The sequence below is a fragment of the Chelonia mydas genome, chromosome 8 (genome assembly GCF_015237465.2).
Source record: "Chelonia mydas isolate rCheMyd1 chromosome 8, rCheMyd1.pri.v2, whole genome shotgun sequence".
Taxonomy (NCBI): Eukaryota; Metazoa; Chordata; order Testudines; family Cheloniidae; genus Chelonia; species Chelonia mydas.
In genome coordinates this window covers 106,157,323-106,181,524 of record NC_057854.1, presented here as the reverse complement: position 1 = coordinate 106,181,524, position 24,202 = coordinate 106,157,323, and the positions used below count along the sequence as shown (strand labels likewise).

Below are 24,202 nucleotides of genomic sequence, written 5' to 3'. Positions count from 1 at the left end.
AGCCAGTTGGGGTGGGGGAACTGGCTGTCTCAGGGAGCAGGGAATGGGATACTGGGTCTTGCACCACTGGTGCCTGTGTGTTCCCTGACCTGCCATAGGACGTCCGTGTCCTGGGCTGTCTCAGGAGCACGGAATTTTCCGGATCCGAGCATGGGCCCGTCGCTCCCAGAATCCTGGCTAGGGCATGGCTTATGCCTGGTTCTTCAGGGGCAAGCAAACTAAAGAAACCCTCCTTACACGGGGACATTGGGCCATGCTGCAGAGCAATGGAATTCCCTCCTGACCTCTAAGGAGACAACTGGTGCTCTGGTCCATGAGAATGAAGTCCCCTGAGTTCAGCTCTCTGGTGAGTGTCCACGTTGTTGCTGATTGTCTAGTTTTCTTGCCCACTTCCAAGCCAGTTGTGGTATGTTCCTGCTGCCTGGCTGGCAGCGCAAAAGCCAGTTACAATGTATGATTTTAAAAAACACATCCTGAAGCATGTGCGTGCTCTGAGTGCATGCCCTGCGCTCTGGATGCGGGCAGCCAGGGAACTCAGAGCTGGGCATGTGTGCTCGTTGGGCATGGGCTCTGGGTGGGGTCCGAGGAGGTGCAGCTGTATTCTGGTGCTCTGCAAGGGCCCTCGGGCTCTGCTCTCTCTCGCTCTCTGGGAAGATGGCGTGGAGCACGTGCCTGGCCTAACAGTCACTAGCCTTGGCTTTAGGCGCCTGGCGGGAGCTGAGTAAGTTTGGAGGAAGCAGTAGTCTGGGGCTGGTGGCGCCTGTCTGACCTGCTGAATATCACCATCCTGCTGAGGCAGTACAGGTGGTGGATACAGGATGTGTCAGGAGGGGATTTCTGTCCAGGCTGAGGTGATGTGAGGTGTGAAATCTCCAAGGGACTAACCCATGCAGCATTCCTCTATGAGCCAGAGCTGCCTTTCACCGGTGACATGCAGCAGCCTCGTCGCCCTCCGTTGTCAAGGAATGAATAGCTGAGACGTCTGTGTGCGCATGCCCCCGACTGGGCTGGTGTGTGCAAAGAGCAGCTCACACAATGGGTGTGTAGGGGGCAGCTAGGCCCAGGGTGCTGCCTGCAGGGGGACCCAGTGTGCATCTTAGAGGCACGAGTCCCTCCCGGGTGCGCCCCCTCCTTACCCACCATGCAGGGACTCGGGGTGTCTCGCAGCAGGGTTGTTTTTCTTCCTATCCCGGCCTCCATTCTCCCCTGTAGCCGCACGGGCAGGACGTGCTGACTATCTGATAGGAACAGGCACTATTGGTGCCGTCACTGTCAGCGGCTGAGCAGCCACAGCATGGTGGTTTGGGGGCTGGGGAAGTTGGGAGGATGGGGGTGGAAGGGGCCCTTCACCCAGGCTTCCTGCGGAGCGAGGCTGACATGTCTCAGATAAAGGCTTTGTGTCTCAGAGCTCCAGGAGCAAGCCAGGCCCAGAAACAGAACAGCCCTGCCCCTGGATGCCCAGCTCTGCAGGGCAGGTGGCTGGAGCCCTGCGCTCTGACTGGCACTGAATGCTCGCTGTAGCAGAATGGGGGCCCAGCTGTGCCAAGGGCAGCCCCTTTTCTTGGTAGCTGGACTCCTGCTCAGCCTCCTCACTCCTGCTTTGAGCCCTGCTCCGGTGACATCTGAAGGTGGGTCCAAAGAGCCTCAGTCATTCCTTAACCCCCCCTTGGGGAGGTGCTGTGGGGGGAAGCCCGGGAGGGTGTGCTCAGTCCCTTTTGGGTCTCTGCACTCGGTGCATAGGCCATGGCTAGAGGTGAGCCTAGGGAACAGTTGGTCTCTCATCCACCCTGGCCCAACTTGCCAGCACATAAAGCCGGCTTGACTACCTCCAGGTTCCTCTGGTTTGGGGCTGAGTAAAATGGGGCGTGGCCAAGGCCCTGCCACACCTGGCTCAGCCCTAGTTGTGAGTGGTTCCTTGGGGTCACGTGCAGCTGGGGGTAGGCAGATGGCTTCAACTTACAGCTGGGACCAGGTGGATGCTGTCTGGTTCAGGCAGGGACCCCAGGCTACAGGCCACTTTTGCAAACTCCCCTGGGTCTTGTGTTAAGCACAGCTCCCCTGAGCTAAGACCCTGCAAATGCTCACAGCAGTGACTGTCCCATGTGTGCACACTGCACATGCCTCTGGCCAACTGGTGAGTGCTGGGGATAGGGGTGCACTGGGGCCCCAGGGTTGGGGGGCACCCCAAGGTCCCTGGGAAGAGAGAGCACCTCTCTTTGCTCTTGACCAGCTCCCTGCCTTTGAGTGGAGCTGCATCAAGCTTTGTGAGGTGGGGGGGCGCTGTGTGGGTATCCCTATTCTGGAAAGAAATCCAGTGTGTTCTTAACCCATGTTAGCTAAGCAGTTAAAATAGCAGCGATGCCAGCCAAGTCAGTATTGCATGTGGGTGAACAGCGGGATGTTTGTCCTCAGGCTCCCTGGAGGCTTCAGCATGCACTGCTTACCTGAGATAAAAGCCAAATTGCCATTTCTTCAACTGTTTTCACCCAATTTAACTAATCCAAGTCGCAACCCCACCTTTGCAGTGTAGTGATACTGTGGGTGTGCATTGCACATGCATGTGGGGCAGAGACTGGGACTGGGGGGCCTCTCCACCCTCAAAAATGTCCCAGCTGACTCCATGCTAGGCTCTGTACTGTTCCTGCATCATCTCCCTGGCCCTGCGGGTCCCGTGCCACCACCTGTCGCTCTGGGGGCTGAGGAGGGAGAACTGGCCTAGGCAGGAGATGCTGCAGGGGCAGTGAAGGGCATTCTGGGACTGGGATAACCATTCCCAAGGAGCCTGTGGTTGCGGCAGGGGAGAGCTGGGCTCTGGTGTGTAGGCAGGCTGAGAAGTTATTTAAATATAAAACAAGGAAACAAAATGCCCCAAAACTTCATTCACACTGAGGTAAGGGTGCCTTGACTGCCTGGTGCCCTTCCAGAACGTGGAGTGCAGCTGAACTCAAACCGCTGAAAACCAAGAAATGGAACATGATGGTACATGGCACCCCAGCCAGGCCACCTTAATACTGGTGGCCTGGGAGCTCCTTCAGCCAGCTGGCTTCCTGGGACATTGTCTATGGCCGATCGGCCCCTGGAGGAGCGAGAGTGTCCCTGGCTGAATGGTGGGCTCCTGGAGGGGGGATGTCTCTAGCTGAAGAGCGGGCTTCCCTGGCAGGGGGTCTCTGGCTGGCTGGTGGGGGGCTCCTAGGGGGCTCTCCAGCTGGCTGGTGCACTCCTGAGGGAAGGGTGGGTGTCTCCAGGTGGACGGTGGGCTCCCTGGGGGTGGGGGTTGTCTTTGGCCAGCTCCCTGGGGCACCAAACCCTTGCTGAGCTGCGGGAACTCCTGATGCTTCCTGTGCAAGCCCAAGTCCCAGGCTCCTCCCACTCTGGCACCAGGGCACCCCTCACTGCACTTCTCTCTAGGTAAGTCCTGGCACTGGCTCGCTGATCGGGACATAGATGCCCAGAGACTATGGCAGCAATTACCTGTGCAAACCTGGGGACAGCATGGGGTGGGGGACTAAGCAGCTGTGAGCCTGACGGCAGCAGGGATGAATGCCCCCAGCAGCCAGCTCCCTGAGCCCTGCATGGTGCAGCACTCCCTACCGCTTTGTCGCCTGCATTGTCTCCTTCCCCCACAACCTCCCTGTGTGATGCCCAGGGCTGGCCCTGCCCTGCTCCCACTCCAGGGAGGAGTCCGGAAGCCCCAGGCCTTCCTGCTAGTCTGCTCTATCCAGGGGCTGCTGCTGCAGAGCTGCTGTGTCTGTCGTGGGAGTGCATGGACCTGCTTCTCCTTATCACACTTCCTCACGTTTTTCTGCAGTGAATGCTATCGCCCAGCATGAGACAGGGTGTGCTTCCCGCTGCGCTGGCCTGAGACTGGCCCGAGCCACATGCCAACCACAGGGCTATTTTGGGATGTTTGTTTGTACCCAAATGACCCGCCCCTCCCTACACCATAGCCTGGGCGGGGGGATGGACTCAGATCCTGATGGCCCACGGCACTCAGTTTGTGAAGCTGATCAGAACAGGGAGCAGACCTCATGAGGCCACTGGACCCTGGTGAAAGGTCTGCTTGGGTGGGCCACGTTCTGCAGCCATGGCGTGAGACTGGCGGGTTCTTACCTGTTATGCCGCCGGGCCCCCCAAAGAGCTTTTGCCAGCTGGCCAGCATGGGAGGCTGATGGCCACCTGTGGAAAAGGGAGTTTCTGTGGCTGAATCCCAGCTCTGACTCTCCCCTGCCCTGTCCCTTGCGTGCTTCTCCCAGTCCACCCCTCGCCCCAGGGCAGCATTGTATCCCCTTTGCACAGGCGTAAATGGTGACAGACGGTGGAAGGCAGAACTCCCATAGGCTCCCCATCTAACTGCATGGGGTGGGGGGTGATGCACACCTACCTCTGGGGGCTGAGCCGGGGAAGCATATATGAGCCCTGGGCTAGAGTGAGGAGGTTTTCCTAATACAACATCAAAAAGCCAATAGCACGTCTTTCTGTCCTGTGCCCATCACTGTGGCACCTGAGCCCTTGCAAAGACATTAAAGCCCTGACTCTCTGGAGCAGTAGGGCTGCCACATGTGGCTCTGCTGACACAAAGCAGCAAATTCCCCTGCATGGGGGAAATCGCAGCTGGCCCAGCGCTGTCATGTGGCTGCTCTGTCTCGCCGGTCCCCTGAGCATAACGGTGTGGTCAGGGAAAAGGGGTGGGACCCAGGCTGCTCTGGCAACTGGTTGATCTGCAGTTACTGGAACGGGCCCTGGGTGCTGCTGGCAGCTGGCACAAGACACAGCAACCTGGTTGCTCTAATTTGCCCTGAGACCAGGCCAGTGCATGGCAACTGCACAAATGGGGCACCGTGCTTCCGGACTCTCGTTGCCTTCTGGTGGCACTTTGACTGTACTATGGAGCAGCCTCTCCAGGCCCCTTCCCACTAAACAGCTCTCTCCTCCATGCAGATGTGGCTCTCCTGGGAGCGGTTTCTGAGACCATTCGCTGCTTCTCCCGATCTTTTGAAGACCTCACCTGTTTCTGGGATGAGGAGGAGGCAGAGCATGGGAACCACACATACCGCTTCTACTACACCTACAACGGGTAGGTCAGGACTCTCAGGCCCTGGAATCCCAGCCCTGGCCTTTTCCTCCCCAAGGGCCAGGCTGGCTGCCCTGTGCCCTAAGCAGACACCTGACTGCCAGCAGCTCCCATACGCCTCAGCCCTGCTTAACTCCTGGTGGTTTGCTTAAAGATGCTGCACTCCTCGTCTCCCTGGCACGGCTCCGAGTGGAGCACTTTGCCCTCTGCAGCAGTCTTGGCCTTTCCCTGGTTTCCAGAGCCTGGGAACTGGCTTCCTGCTGCAGTATGTTCTTGGCAGCTGTGTGGGGAAATGCAACCCCCTACCGTCAGTACTTCTGTGCTCGCCCCCACCACAGTGCTTGTGTGCCTGGTGGTCTGGTTTTACCCTCAGCCCCCACAGGCAGGCAGGGCCATTGGCCCCTTAGTACAGCTGGGAGCAGGGACTCGAATGCCGGTTGCCCAAGCCCTAGGTTAGTGCCCTGGCCACTTTCCCATTGTCTCCCTGCTGCCTGGGCCCCAGGGGGTAGAGAACCTGCTTCTGAGGGGGGGAGCCTCCCTTCCTGTGTTGCCCACTGGAAGCCTGGCCCTTGCAGGGTGGGTGTTGGTAGGCGGTCAATGGCATGGCCTGCCACAAAGGGCTCTGCTGCTGGGCCTAGGGTTGCCAGGTGTCCGGTTTTCGACCGGAACGTCCAGTTGAAAAGGTAACCTGGCAGCATTAAAGCTGGGTGGCCACAGTAGCCGCTGGCTCCATCCCATCCCAGCACCTGCACGCGGCAGCTCCCTCTGGCCCAGTCTACCCCGTCTGAAGGCTCCGCCCTCTGCAGCAGCACAAACTGCTTGAGGGACCCCCGGTCCCCTCTGGGCCCTGCCCCTGGGCTGTGGCTGCTCCTCACCTTCTCCCTGCAGCTAGAGGTGGCTCTGGGCACCCTGCTCCTGCCTCATTCTGCAAGAACCCAAGGTTCCTGGTTGCAGTTGACTCCAGTTATGAGCTCCAGGTAGAAGTCAGCCCTGTGCTTGCATCGCTCAGACTGCTGAATGCTTTAGCAATGCTCAGAGCAAAACAGCAAGGATGGTGGCTTTCTACTAGCAGGTGAGAGAGGAGAGAGCGCGCACACACACTCTCCCTACTTACTCTCACACACCATGGGTCTGCTCTTTCAAGTACTAAGTGCAGAACTGTATATGCAAAAATAATAATAATACAAAAATCACCTGCAATGATCTCAATTGCAATTATCACGATCAAGCATGCAAATTGATTATTTGAACATGCAACTGCCATAATTGTGTGTGCCTTTTTTGCACACAAAACTGTGCCGAAAATCATGCGTGTGTGTAATGGACTATCCTGCCTGTGTGTGAATGATCTCGCTCTGTCAGGCCCCTCCATTCTAAGGCTGGTCCCAGCTCAGTGTTCACTACATGGCTGATCGGATGCCAGCAGTCTAGGAGTTCAGAACACCCCTCTGCGGGGTTCTGTTTTCACTTCAATATTGGCAACCCAGGTGAAGGGACAAGGCCCTGAGCCCAGGGGTGAGGGGTCTGCAAGCTGCCTTCTCCCAGACAGGCCATGGGGGCGCACTCAGGGCCAGGCCGGGGGCTCCAGTGCACTAGGTTAGGCTGCTAGGCCCATCTCCTAGCATGGTGACGGCTAGGCGCGGTGCAAGGACCAAACCGTGCAGTCAATGGGCTCCATTTACAGGGCTCCATCCAGGAGACCCCGGGCAGGGAGCAGCTTCTGGGCCTCTGAACAATCCAACTCCCCCTACCCCAGCCCCTCGCTATGGGAACCGAACAACTCTCCCCAGCCCAGCCCCTCGCTTTGGGGACTGACCCCTCCCCACCCTGGCCCCTTGCTGCGGGGACCTGCCCCTGCTGTGCCCCGATCGGGCAGGCTCCACATCCCGGGGGGGCGATGGAGACTGAGCAGGGGCAGGGGAGAGGTGGGGCAGGGGTGTTTGGTTTTCAGCAACTGGAAAGTTGGCAGCCCCACTGGGACCCAGTCCCCCGGCCTGGCTACGAGGCTGGGGCTGCCCAAGGGGGAGGAAGGGGAACCTGGTGAGGCGCCTCCCGAGGCCTGTGTGGGCCGCGACCCCGCACCCTGACTGCCCTGCTCCCCAGGGAGACGGCCAAGGAGTGTGCGCTGGCTCTGCAGAGACGGAGCGGCGGGGGCAGCCGTTACGTCTGCATCTTCCCCAGCAGCCATGAGGTGCGGCTCTTCACCCAGCTCTGCCTCCGCGTGCTAGACACACGCAGCAACCAGACCAAGTACTCCCGGGAAGTCGCCGTGGAGACGGTCGGTGAGTGCTGGCCTCCGCTTTCTGCCTGCGAGGCGCAGGGAGCCCTGCCCCTGCCCCGCCCCTACATCACGGCCGTGCATCAGGGCCGGCACAGCCGATTCTCCAGTGCTTTGTCCTTTCCGGGGGCCGTGTGGTGAAGGGTTTACTGCTGTGGGAAGCCTCAGGCCCTGTCCTCCCCCCGCTGCCACCTTTTCTCTGACACTGGCAGGTCGTTGGGCCGATGGGGCACAGTGGTGTTTCCCAGCATCTCCGTTCTGTGCCGCCCAGGAAGGAGAGAGCTGCCATAACCTAGTGATGCTCATACCACACTTCGAGAGCAGCAATGACCCTCACCCCGCTGCCGAGGTCTCAAGTCACCCTGGTGCAGCCTGCTAGCATACTGCCCCCCTCCCAGTCAGGCCGGAGCATGGCACAGAAGCAGCCCTTGCCGCTCAGGTGGACACCCTCTTCCTGCCGAAAGAGAAGGGAAACCCATCCACATGGTTCCTGTCAGGCCCCTGCGGTGTTTGACTTCAGGGGTCATCACCTTTCTGCAGAGAGATGGACACGTCCTGGCTTGCTCAGTCCCAGCTCTGAGGCTTGCTCCATGCAGCTCTTCTTCCAGCACTTGGTTTAGCATCATCTGCCAGCGCGGAACCATGCTGTCTGCCCCTCAGCCGCCTCCGTAATGGAGAGGCAGCCTAGCCGCAAGCTCAAGTACCGCTTGACCCTGCTCCAATCCCAGGGCACTGGCGGCTAGCAGTACCCAGCTCTTCATGCAAGTGACAGTGTGTCCTGGCACAGCCAGGCCCTGTGCCCAAACAACGCCCGTCCCTGGCGTCACACAGTTGTTGTTACAGTAGTGCCTCGGGGCCATGCCTAGCCGCACGGGTGGGTTACGTACAGGCGGCTGCTGCTGCTGCATGCTGCTAGCCTGGCTTGGAGCTGTGGCTATGCCCCTGAGCCCGCAGCAGAGGCTGTTAGCTTTGGCACTTTCCTTCCAGGGCTCGTTGCTCCCCCTGTGAATATAACGGCCACCTGGGCTGGGGCAGCTGGGGCGCTGCAGGTGAGCTGGGAACCCCCAGCTACTGAATACACCGAGCTCTTCATCTATGAGATCCTCTACTGCATTGTGGGCTCCATGGAACCATCCTGCCGGGTAAGACTGTGTTCCTCCTGCCATGGCCGGCTGTAACATACCCCACGGGCTGTGGGTAACACTGTGTTCCTCTCTTCTTGGCTGGCTGTAACATATCCCACGGGCTGTAGGTAACACTGTGTTCCTCCTGCCATGGCCGGCTGTAACATACCCCATGGGCTGTGGGTGACACGGTGTTCCTCCCTTCTTGGCCGGCTGTAACATACCCCATGGGCTGTGAATATTGCTGTGTTCCTCCCATCATGGCCAGTTGTAACCAGAGGCGGATTTACCATGAAACAAACAGTGTGGTGGCACAGGCCCCCCGATGAGAGGGGGGCCTCCAAAATGCAGGAGAAATCTCATCTGACAACCTGCCCCTGAGTCCTGGATGGCAGTGCAGCAGGGTTTAGACTGCCTGCAGTTTGTGGCTGGTGGCCCCACGCCATTCCTGGAAGCGGCCAGCGGCTGGCACGTCTCTGCATGCCCCTGGTGGGGGTGGAGGGAGGCGGCTCCGTGCGCTGCCCCCGCCCCAGACAGTGCACGGAGACCCGCTGCCCCTCCTCCCCCCAAGGGGCACGCAGAGATGTGCCAGAAGCAGGGCTAAGGCGGCTCCCTGCCCGCGTTGCCTCCCTCCCTCTGCGCCACGCCACTACCGGAAGTGGTCAGCATGTCCCTGCGGCCCCTGGGGAGGGGGATGTCTCTGTGCATTGCCCCTGCCCCTAGCACCGACTCTGCAGCTCTCATAGGCCGGGAACTGCAGCCAATGGGAGGTATGGGGGTGGCACCTGCGTGCAGCGGTGTGCAGAGACCCCCTAGCCTTCCCCCACACCTAGGAGCCGCTGCCAGAGGGGTATGCTCGTTGTTTTGGGAGCTGTGCCGCCCAAGGTAAGTGCCGTCCCCCTGACCCCTCCTGCACCCCAACCCCCTGCCCCAGCCCAGAGCCTGCACCCCGCACCCAAACTTCCTCCCAGAGCCCGCACCCCTTACCCCCTCCACACCCCAACCCCCTGCTCCAGCCCAGAGCCTGCACCCAGCACCAAACTCCCTCCCAGAGCCTGACCCCCACATCGCCTCCTGCACCCCAACCCCCTGCCCCAATCAAGGTACCTCACTTTATTTTCATTTACTTCCTATTACTTATAATATAGGAGGAGCATGAAGAAAAAAGAATGAAAAACTGGGGGAAGGGATGGGGGAGATAAGAGAGGATGTTCTTTTTCTTGGCTGGGTCCTGAGGGGTGGGGGCCCAAAAATGAAGCTGCACACAGGGCCCCACTAACTTTAAATCCACCACTGGCTGTAACATACCCCATGGGCTGTGGATAATGCTGTGTTTCCCCTCCCTTGTCCGGCTGTGAAAGGCCCCACAGACTGTGGGTAACTCTCTGGTGAACATTCATGCCATTCTACCTGCAATTCCCAATCCCAGCCTGGCAGCTGCAGTCACCTCATTTCCTGCCCTAGATGGGCATGTGCCATATAATGGGGTCATTGGAAATTCAGCCAGACTCCTGCAGGGGAGGACGTGACTCTGTGTCACCTCTCTGGTGCTGCCCCAGGCCCTTGGGGCTCAGGGGCTGAGAGGTTTGGGGGGCGTCTTGTTAGAGGCAAGGACAGTGTATGTGGTGGTTGAAGCAGCTCCCATGTTCTCCTCCTCACCCAGTCTGGTCCCTCTCCTATAGAAGCAGGTGCAGAGCACCAGGGCATGTGTCCTCCACACCCTGCAGCCTGGGGCCAAGTACCACATCCGGATCCGCACCAAGCCAGATGGCTTGTCCCTGGATGGATTCTGGGGTCCCTGGTCTCAGGCAGTGGCTGCTGAAATACCCCGCTCCTCAGGTGAGTGATTCCTGGACAGAAGGGGTTTGGCTGTGAGACCCACACACAGCATCTCCCCAGTCCTGCCTGGTAACACACAGCCCATCCAGAAGCCAGGGTGGGGGCTGAGAGTGTCACTTCAACTCTGCTCACCCATCGAGGGCTCCTTGAACTGCCACAATCCCCCATCTCTGAAGGCTTCTGAGGAACATCAAGGCCAAAGGGAGAGAGGACAGGGTTTGGTGGAACCTGCGGGAGATGGCACCCGGGGTCTTGGGCACAAAGGGGCCCACTGCCTAGAGCCCAGCTCTGTAGGGCCCTGCCTGCAGGATCTCAGACATCCAATAAACTGTAAACTGGGCTCCTTGTTCCTGTGGCCCAGCCCTGTCTGCTTGGAGCTCACTTGTTCTCTCCTGCCCAGGGGAGATCGGGCTGCGCTGTTTCACCCCCGACCTGCAGTGGGTGCGGTGTGAGTGGACCTGGGATCCTGCAGATTCCAACAGCTCCCACAGCCTCTTCTATCGGTCCCAAGGGAGCAGTGATGCCTCCAGGTGACAGAGCCCAGGACATTCCACTCCTGTGCGAGGTGGGGAAGTGCGGCAGCTGTTCTGGGATCGACTTTCAGATGCACAGATGCAGCGCCCTGTCCTAGGAGCAGAGCAGCACCGCAAATCCCATGCAGCCAGGGCCTTCCCTTCCCCCCACTGGTGCCTGTGCTCTGCAGGCCCCAGAGGTTCCCAGACTGAGGGGTTCTCTGTCCTGCCCATCCTCTGCTTTGCTCAGGAGCAGAGATGAAGGAGGCTGTGCCACGGGATGGGCACATGCCATTCTTTCTGTGCTGTGCACTGGGGGCCAGAAGTTGGCTGGTCATCAAAGGCAGCTCCAGGGGAGCAAGGACAGACCCTCAGGGAGCAGGGGGAGGCTCAAGCCAGGGGGAGAGAGCCCAGGAGGCCAGAGGTGCTTGTGGGCAAGGTTGGGGCAGTGCCCACCTGCTGTTGACATTCGGGCCCTCATGGACATGGTGGGTTTGTTACCCTGTGGGGGTGGGGGGGCAGGGGGCGGGGTGACTGGGGCGAGGATGGTGACAGGAGCCAGGCAGGTTGTTACCCTGTGGCGGGGAGGGGAGAGGCAGGGTGACTTGGGTGAGGGTGGAGTCTGGCTGCACAGGGACAGGTCAGTGAAGGGGCAGCCATGGCTGCCAGAGGGATCGGGAAGCAGACGTCTCAGCTGGACTCACGTGCGCCCTGCTTCCTCCCCAGAGGCCAGGCTTGGCAGCACTGTCAGGAGCACAGCGCAGGGCCCCAGAGCACCCACACCTGCATGTTCCAGCCCAGGAATGACAGCGACATCTTCACCTTGGTGAATGTCTCTCGGGGGCATCTTGAGCCAGTCCTCAGCTACTTTGGGGAGCCATTCCGGATGCATCAGGCCGGTGAGAACCCGCTGACTCCCTGTCCTGTCTCCTCCCCAGGTTTCCTCCCCATGGTTGCACAAGCCTCTATCCTGTGAGGGTCTTGACTGCAGCACTGCGGGGTGCAGCCCAGGGAGCCCCCACCCTGGCACTGCAGCAGGAGGGAGCTCTCTCCTGCCCTGTCTGGGCAGAGACGGGGTCAGTGCGGGTGGAACTCGGGGGCTGGGCTGCGCGAGGGACTCTCCGTTTGCCCAGCCGTGCTAACATGTGCTCCTTGCTCCAACCGCAGTGCTCACCAGACCCCCAAGGATCTTGCAGGCCAACATCAGCGGTGGGCAGCTGAGGCTGCAGTGGGACCCACCACAGGAGGAACTGGCAGAGTACATGGTGTATCAGGTCCGCTACTCAGTGAAGAACAGCATGGACTGGAAGGTAATTGGGGACTGCCCCCCACTGCAGGAGAGGTTGCCATGGGGACTGGCACCCCCCTCACTTCCACAGAGAAGGTCTCCCTGGGTACGAGCACACCCCTTACCCTGCAGGGAAGGTTTGCCTGGGACTGGCACACACCCCCACCCCGGCAACCTCCCACAGCAGGGGAGGGCTCCGTGGGAACTGGTGCACCCCTCCCCTGGAGGTGCTCCAATACCATGGAGACGGGTCCAGGGAAAAAGGTGCCAAACCCAATAGAACTTGGCCTGCCCTTTGTCTGCCCCACCCCAGTCACCATCAGCTCTAACCCCAGGGTCAGCACAGGGCCTGTGGAGCCCAGCGAAGCATCTCTTGCCTCACATCATGCTCCCAGGGTGTAACCCAGCTTTCCCTGGTTAGGTCCTGCAGATCCAGCATGCGGCCAACAGTGAGACCCTGGACCTGCGTGCTGGCCCCGGCTACCTCCTCCAGGTGCGAGCCAAGCCCAATGCGCAGCAGCTCCAGGGGTTCTGGAGTGCCTGGTCAGAGACCATCGTGGTGGAGGCCCCTTCTGGAGCAGGTATGGGCCAGTGCTCCTGACGGGGATGGGCCTGAGTGAGGAGGGGGGCCTGCAGCTGGCTGAGGTGAGGAGCACTAGGGGCTGAGGCCACGGGTGGGAGGCGCTGTCAGCCTTTAACAGTCTCCACAGCCTTTAACAGTCTCCACAGAGTTGCCATTAGTGTAGGTCACACTGTTCCACAAAGGTGGGCCATACAACCCCAGTGACTCTGGGACTGGGCCTTTGGCCGCCAGCATCCCGTGTCTCCCCATGAGCTCTGCCCAACGAGTCTGACTGAGGAAGACTTTTCATCCCTTTGGGGATCAGTGAATGTCAGTCAGTACTTGCAGTGATGCCAAGTAACCTGTCTCAGACCAGGGCAGAATTTAACAGCCAGCCGGAAGGCAGTGTCGGAGATTTCTTAGATTAGCATAGGGAGCAAAGATTAAGACTGAGTTCAGACTGGTCCAGCTGTTGTCAAACTTTTTGAGCTGAGCCCTCCTTTGAGTTACAATTTTGGGGTGCGCCCCCCCAACCAGACAAAAATAGACACAATCCTTGCCTCCCCCCTCCTCAGGTTTTTAGGGTGCGGGAAGGGGTGTGCAGTCTTTGGGGGTGGAGGCTGCCAGGAGCGGAAATTGGGTTAGCCATGGCAGATGTTGACACTGACCCACAGGCTGGGTGCCCCACTGAGGCGAGCCAGAGGGTAAAGGTGGCGCTCTCTTCCCTGGCGTCACCGCTCACCCCCCCCCCGTCCCCCAAAAAAACATGCCTCTGCACCACCCTGGGAGGGCATGCCCCACAGTTTGAAAACCTCTGAACTGGCCAGTGCAGGGGTTCCCCTAACCAAGGTGCTGTAGAATCCATCCTCTCCCTCTCTCTCGCTGCGTCCCAAAGGAGAGCTGCTCTGTGTATGTGAACCCTGTTCTTATCCCAGGCCCCCGGCCCCTCCAGTCCGTTGTCTTTGTGCTGCAAACATGCCAAGTGCAGCTGTTCAGCCTGCCAGGCTTTCCCATGGAGTGTTACTGCTCAGCCATTGGCATTCCCACTATCTTTTCCAGACGCTCCATTGGTACAGAATCTCAGAAATGTCGGGCTGGAAGGGACCTCAAGAGGTCATCAAGTCTAGCCCCTGCACTGAGGCTGGACCAAGTAAACCTAGACCATCCCTGACAACTGTTTGTCCAGCCAATTCTTAAAACCTCCAATGATGAGGATTCCACAACCTCCCTTGCAAGCCTATTCCCTAGCTTAACTACCCTTAGAGTTAGAAAGATTTTCCTAATATCTAACCTAAATCTCCTTTTTAAGTCCATTACTACTTCTCCTACCTTCGGTGGCCAGGAGAACAATTGATCTCATGCTCTTTCTAACAGCCCTTAACATACTGAATGACTGTTCCCCCCCCAGTCTGCTTTTCTCAAGACTAAACAGGCCCAGTTTTTTTAACCTTTCCTCATAGGTCAGGTTTTTAAAGCCTTGTATAATTTTTGGTGCTCGCCGCTGGACTTTCTCCAGTTTATCCATATCTTTCCTAAGATGCGTTGCCCAGAATTGGACACAAGACTCCAGCTGAGGCCTCATCAGGGCCAAGTAGAGTGGGACAGTTCCCTCCTGTGTCATTGATATGACATTCCTCTTCATACTCCCCAGAACATTAGCCTTTTTTGCAACTGCATCACATTGTGGCTCATATTCAATTTGTGATCCACTACTAGCCCCAGATCCTTTGCAGCAGCCACGTAGCCCCCATTTTGTAGTTGTGCATTTGATTTTATCTTCCTAAGTGTAGTACATTGCACTTGAGAGAGACAAAGTATGTGAGACAATATCTTTTATTGGATCATCTTCTGTTGGTGGAAGGGACAGGTTTTCAAGCTTCATGGAGGCCTTCCTCAAGTCTGGAGAAGGTAAGCAGAGTGTCCAAGTAAAATATGAGGTGGGACAGATTAAGTATAAAGGGCTCAAACATGCTATAAGAGACCACTTAAAATGAAATGGGCAACTAAGGGTTAGCAGGCAGTAGGGTGTGCTACAAACTGCTGTAATGAGCCATACACCAGTGTCTTTGTTAAGTCCACAGTTTTTAGTGTCCAGCAGAGTTATTAATTTAAGTTCCCAAGATTGTCTTTTGAAGGTGTTCTGCAGCTTTCCTCTGCAGGCGAGCACTGAGAGGTCAGCTGTGGAGTGATTGCTTTGTGAAGAATGTTCACTTCTGGGTGATAAGAGTATTGTTGTCTTTTATCATTTTTGAGAGCATAGTGATTGTCAGGTTTCACCCACGTAGTTGTTGTTGGGCATTTGATGCACTGGGTGGGGTACACCCCACGTAGGACCCATGGATCTTGAAAGGTGTGTTGTGAGGGGTATTGATCATTGTCGTGGAGATGTGTCTGCAGGTTTGGCATCAGTTCTGGTAGGGACTAGTGCCACTTTGAGTCGGTGTGTCCTGGACAATGAGGAGCTTGTTTCTCATGATGAGCTTGGCAAAGATAAGGTTGAAGGCCAGAAGAGGGTTCCCATCAAGTTTGGGTTGTAATTGTTTGATGATACATCATGGGTCCAATGTGGGGTGGCTGGGGACACAGTCAGTAAGTGTGTGTGTTTTTGTTTGTTTTTCTATATTGAAACAGGTTCTCCTCGGGTATTTGGGTTGCCCATTGCACAATGCAATCTACTTTTCTGATGTCTTGTCCTTGCTTAGTGAAGGCGGTGTTTAGGTGACTTGCTCTTTGGAGTAAATTCTGTGTGCACTTGCCTTTACTGAATTTCATCTTGTTGATTTCAGACCAATTCTCTAACTTATCATGGTCGTTTTGAATTCTAATCCTGTCGTTTGAAGTGCTAGCAATCCCTCCCAGCTTGGTATCATCTGCACATTTTGTAAGCGTACTTTCTACTTCGTTATCTGAGTCATTTAATGTAACTATTGAATAGTACCAGACCCAGGACAGGCCTCTTTCTAACTATAAGGGTAGTTAAGCCCTAAAATAGGGAGGATGTGGAATCCCCATCACTGGAGGGTTTTAAGAACAGGTTGGACAAACGCCTGCCAAGGATAGTCCATCAGGACAGTTGGGTGACCGGCTGTGGCTTGAGCAGGCACAGGGTGGAGCAGGAGCTGAAGCAGGAACAAGCACAAACTGGAGCAGGGTAGTCTAGCGAGCAGCATCCCCAGCAAGGTAGTGACGTTGAGCAGACTGAAGTGGCTGCTTTCACTAGATACCTGCCTTGGTGTCACCTGGTTAGACTCTTGCTTGTGGATTAACTGGACCCTTAGGACTCACAAGTAATTATCTCGAATGTCATATCAGGCTCAGAGCCATCAGGCTCAGAACACTCATTACATGATCTAGGTTTAATTGGTCCCCTCTCAGCACAAGGGGCAGGATTAGATGACCTCCTGAGGTCCCGTCCAGCCCCACATTTCTATTTCAGCAACCTCTCCCTAACGTGTCAGATGTGGGATCCAGGCAGGCAGCACCCCTCCTGGTGCCTCAGGTCAGGTCAGCTGGTGGATGCCTCTGTGTTGATATGTGTTGATCCCAGCCAGTTCTTGAGGACACATTTATACCACCCCGGACAGCTACATGACCCAAACACCTCATATCTCCCTCTGTGCCAGAGGAAGCGCTTTAATCCCTTTGGACCCAGCAGGTCACAAAACAAAGTCTGATGGGTCACCTGAGACACACATTGCTCATAACAACACTACAGACAATTCCTATTTTCATCACAGGCAGCAAGGACACTGGGGAGCCCGATGCATTCACTGCTCCCTTCTCTGTCCCCGGCTGGATAATACTGAGCCTCACCATCACACTGTTCTTCTTCGTGGGACTCCTGGGGCTGAGGTGCTCTTTTCCGTCTGTGTACAGGTAACTGACCCCCTGCCTGACGGGGTACCGGTAACTGACACCCTCCCATTCCTGTAACTGACCTCTGCTCCCAAGGTACAGGTAACAGATCCCTCCCTCATCAAGGGTAAAGGTAATTGACATCTCCTGCTCCCCTGCTCTCTCCCTGTCCCCGAGAGTTCTCCCTGCTGTTCCCACTCTTTTAGACCCTAATTTCTTTCCCCAGTGGGACTGTGCTGTGATGCTGTGACAGGCCTGGTTAGTGTGTTTCTGGGACTAGCCAGGGGCAGGATGGTGTCTCGGCACATAGACCTGTGTGGTGCTTGGGGGGGAGGGAAAGTGTCTCTCGCATAGGGCCATGTGGAGCTTAATTGGCCTGTGTAGAGCTGGGGAGAGATTGATTTCACACCCCCATTTTTCCTTGCCCAGCAGCGTGAAGCGAAAGCTCTGGCCTCCCGCCCCAGATCTGCACCGTGTCCTGGGCACTTTCCTCACCGACGGCAGCAAGCAGCAGCAGGTGAGGTGCAGAGGCCTCAGGCACATTCCCGGGACAGGAGCCGAGGTGGCTGTCCTGCCTCAGTAGGGTCACCAACTTTGTAATGTTTAAAAACCGGACACTGAGCAGGAGTGCCAGAACCTCCCCAGCCCCGCCTCTTCCCCTCCCAAGGCCCCTCCCTCACCCTGCCTCTTCCCCCCCAGACCCCACTCCCGATTTGCTCCTCTTCCCTCCCACCCCCACATCGCTCGCTGCTCTTCCCCTCTGCCCAGGAGGGACTCACCTGCGGAGCTGTGGCTGGGAGCTGCAGCCGACGGAGGTAGGAGGCAGCCCTGGCTGAGTAGGGGCTGAGGCGGGTGATGACCCAGTGCCTCCCTTGCCCACAGTAACCAGACTTTGGGTGTCCGGTCAGTAGATTTGATCAGACACCGTCAAGTCCCTTTTCAACCAGACTTTCTGGTCAAGAACCGGGCACCGGGCCACCCTATGCCCCAGATGAACGCCAGCTGGTGGAGACTGTGCATTCCCCCACCTCCCTGCTCCAGAGCCAACAAAGTAAAACCTTTCACTGGAGCTATTTGTCATGTCTCTGCCTGTGGAGCCATTTCCCGAGTAATCACAAGCCTGAGTCTCAGTGGAATTAAGCACTGCAACTCCCTGTGGCTGCAGCTGGGTGCTCAGCACTCCTGTGGGTCAGCCTTGTGGGGATGGCTTCTGGGCTGTAAAACCACCCCAAAGGAGACCCAAGCGTTTCCAGACACACAGGGCTATACAGCCCTCTGCATGAGCCCCCCAGCAAGCTAGGAATGTCCCCTCCCCAAGGGGTAATGCCCCCATTCTGAGCCTTGTGGTACAGCTGTAGCATTTAGGAATGTGGGGAGCTGCCACTGGGCCAGGCCTGACTCTTACCTGACCTGGGCCTCAGGCTCCTGGGGTGACTTCCAGTCAGGCAGGGTCATCACCTTTGGCTCCTCTCTTTTTCAGCAGCTTTTCACTGCGGATCTCAAAGCCTTTGACAAAGGGAGTCGGGATCACTTCCCCCATGTCACGTAGGGGGAGACTGAGGCAGGAGGGGATGGGGCACATTCCTTTGGCAGGTTCTTTGAAGCTGCTCCGGGGTTGATATGTGAGGATTGGTCCCAGGAGATGTATTAATGGGCCAAGGGCAGGCAAGACAGGCAGAGGTTAGTGACTGGGGAAATGTATCAAATGGAGATCTCTGTCCTGCATGCGTAATCTACACAGAGGGTGGGATACAGGCCTGGTCTGGGGCGGGGGGCTGCATTACTTTCCCTCCCCCTCCTGCCCCAGCCTACACTCAGCTGTGCTATTTCCCCTTCCTCCTTAAGGCAAACACTTCATTCTACAACAAGCCCTTGGAAGACGTGATCCTACCCTGCCTCCTGGAAGTCCTTTCTGAGAGGAAGGGGGCTGAGACTCCCCCAGAGCCCACCCTGCTGAAGACAGCAGGCCCAGGGTCTGACATCCCCGAGGATGCAGAGACTAGCAATCTCTCCTCTCCTCACCAGGACTACATGGTGCTGCATCCCAGCAGCCCCACGGGCAGCCGCTACGAGAATGAGTACTTGGACAGCAGAGGGGAGGGGGATGACAGCTACCTTAGGGGTCTCGCTGTGCTCCTGCTCCATGTCCCAGATGCCCACTCAGAGCTCCGGCAGGACAGGGCTGAGATCCAGTACAACCCACTGGTGCCTAGCAGCCTTCAGGCCGAAGACATACCTCTAGGGGGGCCTGTGGACTCTGAGGAAGAGGACTGGGATTGCCCATGCTCCGGGAAGCAGTCCATGTCCACTACAGACATTTCTAACCAGTCCTACCTGCTGATGAGCAGCTGGGAGCAGCAGCCCTTCCTCTGAGTGCAGGATCTGCTACGTGCCCCAGGCTGCCTCGTGAGGATGGGAGTGAGGCAGAGGGCTTGGCATGTCACTGGAACCTCACGGCTGGGACGTCCGTGCCTGACTAGATCCTCAGCTGGGCAGGAGGAACCCCCATGGGCAAACACTGTAGAGTTACGTGCATTTCTTCTGCAGCCTCCACTGTCAGCTTCTGCTGGTGACAGGATCCTGCACTAAATGGGCCAGGCCTGAGGGTGTTTGTACAGTCAGCGGTGGGCGATACCGCTCTCCCCAGCCTGTGATCAGTCTCTGAGGCAGATCACCAAACAAGCTGCACTCTGGCACTACCAGAGAAGTCCTGCAGGATGGGGTAGGGGGCACTACAACTGTCCTGGAGGTCAGAAATCTGTAACCCTTCCCCAAGGAATCCCAGCCATTGTCCTCTGTGATCCCCAGCTGCTTTCCTTGGGGAGGGGCTGCAGAATTCTGACATCTGGGACAGTGGGGTGAGCTGGGTTCTGTGTGAGAGCTGGGGGCTTTGAAAAGGGGATGGGAGGGGCTGAGTACAGCAGTAGTCCTGCCTCATTATAGATAACCCGACCTGAGACAAGAAAAGAAGTCAGCTTTCCGTCCCCCTGGCTCCCCAGTCCCGCTGCCTCCTGCACTTCCCTTCAGCACTTCGTGAAGCTGTCTACATGGTTCCAGTCAGCCAAGCTAGGAAACCCAGAGCATTATGACATCACTCCCCTGCCTCAGTCACAGCCATTTGAGATGGGAACGAGTTCCTTTGTGCTCCCTTTTTTTCTCCCACTCTCCACACTGCCTGTGTGTGCCCAGTTCTGTCCCTCTCTCCCCCCAGAGCATATCCTTACACTTGTCTCCCTCCTGACATGGTCTCTGAAGCTCCTGGGTGCAGGGTCCTGCCTGGTCTGTGCTTTGCCCTGTAGAATGCGGTGCACACCCTGTGGCATTACTGATCAGTAATAAAGAATAATTTACTGGAATGTGATGCCTGTTGCTGCCAATTGGACCAGGGTGGTTTACTAATGTGGCACACTCTGCAGCAGTCCCTGGAGACAAACTTAAGCTCTTGAGAAATCCCCATCACAAAGCAGAGAGCTCTACTACTGGACCCCTCGGTTGTGGAGTCCCATCCCATCACTCCCTACACTGGCCTCCCATGAAATATCAAATCAAGTTAAAGGTCTTGGCCCTGAGCCGCAAGGTTCTCAGAGTATCTAATGATCACCTAAAACTCTGGGATGAAGAGTGGTGGAGAACTCCACTCCTCTGGCACAATGGAACTCCCTGCAATAAGGATAAAGCAGCTGTGTGTGGGAGACAGGGCCTTCTCAGGGGCCAGTGTGAGACTGTGAAATTCATAGATTTTTAAGGCAGAAGGGACCATTGTAATCATCTAGTCTGACCTGTATAGCACAGGCCAGAGAACATCCCCAAAATAACTCCTGGAGCAGATCTTTTAGAAAAACATCCAATTTTGATTTAAAAATTGTCTGTGATGGAGAATCCACCATGACCCTTGATCCATTGTTCCAATTATTAATTCCCTTCACTGTTAAAAATTTACACTTATTTCCAGTCTGAATTTATCTAGCTTGAATTCCCACAAAACTTCCCCAACTTCTGCTCTAACTGAAAGGCCTTGCTTTCTTTAAAAAACAAAGTATGTGTATATGTATTTTAAAAATCCTAAACCATTCCCCTGCGCATGCTTCTCCCATGAAGAACCAGAGGAGAGAACACACATGGGACAGATGTTAGTCACTTTATGTGCTAGTGAGAGGTGCTCAGATACTACCCTAAAGAGCACAGTGTAAGGAACCTAAATTGAATAGATCTGAATGTGTTCTCTGATTGGCTCAGCCAAGAAGAGCAACAGCTTTCAGTGGACTCAGCCATGGCCAGTCACGATACAGCTGTTTACATATGCAGTTAGATTGGTTGACACTTCCCTTCCTGAGGTGCAGTAGGAAAATGTCCTGGATTCTCACCTCCTCTATAAAAGCCCTTTGAGAGATCTGTGAGTGTGGAGCTCCCTGAGAGAATATCTCACACTGTTCTAGCAGTAGGGTGGTGGCATGCCAGGCCATCTATTCGGCAGCCTCCTCCGCCCCAGTCAACTGGGTCAAGAGCTCTGGCTTGGCGGTAGGGGACTGGCGGCAGGTGAGCTCCCTCCCACCCGCGTTTCAGACTAGCCGGTGGAGCGCAAGTCCGCTGCTCTACCTTGGCGTTTACCTTTCTGCCACGCACCCTTCTCCGCTGGAGAACTGGCAAAATTTAGAAGGCGGGGTGATAGAGCGGCTCCGGAAATGGACGAGGCTACTCCGATGTCTCTCCCTCCGAGGTGGAGCACTGGTGCTTAACCAACTAGTCCTGTCCACGCTCTGGTACCGGCTCAACACCCTGGTCCCAGCCCCGGGTTTCCTGACCAACCTTTGGACATCGATTCTGGAGTTCTTTTGGTCAGGACTGCACTGGGTCCCTGTTGGGGTTCTTCATCTACCCCTGAAGGAAGGAGGACAGGGCCTGAAATGTCTGCACACTCAGGTCCGTGTCTTCTGCCTCCAGGCCCTGCAGAGGCTCCTCTATAGTGCAGGTAGTTCGACGTGGAGCATATTGGCGCACGCCTTCCTGCGCCGCTTCCAAGGGCTCCGATACGACCGGCAGCTCTTTTATCTCTGTCCGAGAGGTTTTCCGCGAGACCTCTCCGGGCTGCCGGTCTTCTACCAGGACCTCCTCCGGACCTGGAAACTGTTTTCAATGACCAGGTCCGTGGCGGCCACCGTGGGAGCAGATCTCCTCGTGGAGCCCCTGCTACACAACCCCCAGCTCCGTGTGCAGGTGGCGGAGTCCCACTCGGTGCGCCAGAGTTTGGTCCTGGCGGAAGTCACGAGAGTCGGAGACCTCCTGGACTACGACCGAGGAGACTGGCTGGATCCCCTGACGCTTGCTCAGCGCATGGGGCTCTCCAGACCTCGTACCCCCCGGCGCGTACTTCAGGAGGTGAAGGCCGCTTTGATGCCCGCTGCTTGGGCTTATCTCAACCGAGCCCTACGCGAGGGTGCACCCCGCCCACCCTCTACCCCAGGCCCACTGGACCTTTCAGTTGGGCCCCTAGCCCGTAGATCCCAACAAACCCCTCACCCTTTCACTGCGAGCCGGCTGCACAAATTGCAGCCAGTCAGCTTTCAAACTGCTCCAAGGAAACATCTATACACACTCACGCTTCGCACCCTTCACGCCCTCCCCCTGGTGTCCCGCCCCGATACAAAGTGGCGGGACCTCCTGCCACCTTTGGAGGGTGAGCAGCCCCGGTGGGCCAGCCTGTATTCCACCTTGGTCCCGAGGCCCGTCGGGGACGTTAGTTGACGGCTCCTTCATGGAGCTGTGAGCACGGGAGTGTTTTTGACGCAGTTCACCCCCATCCCGGATACTTGCCCTTTTTGCAACGTGAGGGAAACCCTGGCGCACATATATTTAGAAAAGGCTGCAGCCCCTTTTCCGGCTCCTCACGAATATTTTATTACACTTTTGGCTGCACTTTTCCCCTCACCTTTTTATTTACGCACTCCCCATCCGTGGCCCCACAAAGTCGTGGGATCTCCTGGTTAACCTCCTCCTAGCTCTAGCTAAAACAGCCATCTATAAAACCAGAGAGAGGCAGTTGGCCAACGAAGCGGCCTGCGACTGTAGGGCCGTTTCCCGATCCTCAGTACATTCACGTATCCGGGCGGAGTTCCTCTGGGCGGCATCCACCGACTCCCTTGATGCCTTCGAGGAGTGGTGGGTGCTGTCCGATTTTCTCTGCTCGGTGACCCCGTCCAGTTCTCTCTGTCTGACCCTTTGATTGAGGGGAAGAGCGAGAGACTCCAGCCCCAGCCATTGCCGCTGTGGATACCGTCACATAGGAAGGGTCCTATCACACGTGGGTGTACACCCCCCCCCCCAAACTGCCTACCCCGCAGCCGTGCCCATCTTGTCGGGCACTCTCAGGAGAGGAATAATCGGTGACACTGGGCATGGCACTAGGTAACTCGAGGGGGTGGAAGACCACGAGTGTCGAGGAAGCCCCCCCCGCTCTAGGCCACCAGGTAACTCAGGAGGGTGGAAGACCATGAGTGTCGAGGAAGCCCCCCAGCTCTGGGCCCAGGCTAGCCTGAACACTTCTCCCTCCTGAAGGCTGCTGTGTTATACCTTGCGTTTGCTTTTGTTTTGTTGCATAGTTTTGTTTTTTCCTTTTTGGTGATTTTTTGTAAGTGTTATGCAAATAAAATTCTTTTCTGCTTCAAAAAAAAAAAAAATCAGTAGGAAAGGGAGTTGCCCCCTCCAGGAAAAACCACAGGGGAGAATCTCCAAAACTGGTTTATCCCCAAGGAGTGGTGGGAGGCTGTTAGCCGATGGCCAGGGATGTTTGGTGAGGTGCCAGCTATGCCCGTTTATACCATCCGTGACTTTAACCGCTAGGACGCACTGTCCCTTCGCGGCGGGCAGCCCGGGCTAGGCTGACGGATGCCCCAAGGTCCTAACCACCCGTGACTTTAACTGCTAGAGCTCAGAGCTCCTTCGCAGCGGGCAGTCAACACTGACTGACAGGTGCCCCAATGGCAGCACTAAGAGCCTCTCCACACCCGTGACTTTAACTGCTAGAGCTCAGAGCTCCTTCGCAGCAGGCAGCCAGGATTGACTGACAGGTGCCCCAAGAGTTTGCCCCGTGGAGGCGGCACAACTCAACGCTAGGCTCTTAGTACTCTCACCTAATGGCCAGGCTTTATAGCCAAAACGGCTGAGGTTCTTTAATTGTGTTGGCTGCTTTACAGTAAACCAGAGAAACAAGTCAGGCTTATGCACAATGGTTACCAAAATTTATTAAACTAGATTCTAATCATGTGGTTACAAAATTGCTAGTGCCTACTTATTTAAATGTAGAGATGTTACACACACAAACAAGTTACAAAACTGAAGCCACAATCCCAAAGAAAGAAAACAAAGTATAGAGCTCTATTTCAAAATATGTGTACACTAAAGATAGGAGATCAGGTGTGGGTGCTTCTTACCCTCCTTGCATCTCTCGATTCCAGCGGTGCCAAGCCAGGATCGGTCACTCAATTCCGCGGAAAGACGAATAAGGGACAAGGCTTAGGGACCCTCTTAGCTGCAGAAGCCTTGGGAGGCTGTCACTTATCTGACCAGCAGATAGATAGTGAAAAGCACTCAAAAATCATGGTGCTGTAGGTCCCATACTTATACCTCTGTACTCCTTTATTCTCTTTCTCCTTTCTTATGCCAAATTGGGGCTGGTC

At 56.5% G+C, this 24,202-nt stretch overlaps 1 protein-coding gene across 11 annotated transcripts; it reads left to right on the top strand.

Annotated features, from left to right (window-relative positions):
* Positions 1-1,023: 1,023 nt before the first annotated feature.
* Positions 1,024-19,885, top strand: MPL (MPL proto-oncogene, thrombopoietin receptor). Of its 11 annotated transcripts, none has more exons than XM_037907224.2 (12): positions 1,024-1,628; positions 4,939-5,074; positions 7,175-7,353; positions 8,337-8,491; positions 10,156-10,312; positions 10,713-10,842; positions 11,551-11,723; positions 11,992-12,134; positions 12,534-12,693; positions 16,412-16,550; positions 16,959-17,046; positions 18,375-19,885. In XM_037907224.2, exons 1-12 carry the CDS (start codon positions 1,526-1,528, stop codon positions 18,900-18,902), a joined length of 2,091 nt encoding a protein of 696 aa, XP_037763152.1. In that variant the 5' UTR covers positions 1,024-1,525; the 3' UTR covers positions 18,903-19,885. The 11 variants fall into 11 exon arrangements, with proteins under 11 accessions (XP_037763152.1, XP_037763156.1, XP_037763155.1 ...); XM_037907228.2 differs by having other exon boundaries at positions 1,375-1,628; positions 7,256-7,353; XM_037907227.2 differs by having other exon boundaries at positions 1,375-1,628; positions 7,253-7,353.
* Positions 19,886-24,202: the final 4,317 nt, after the last annotated feature.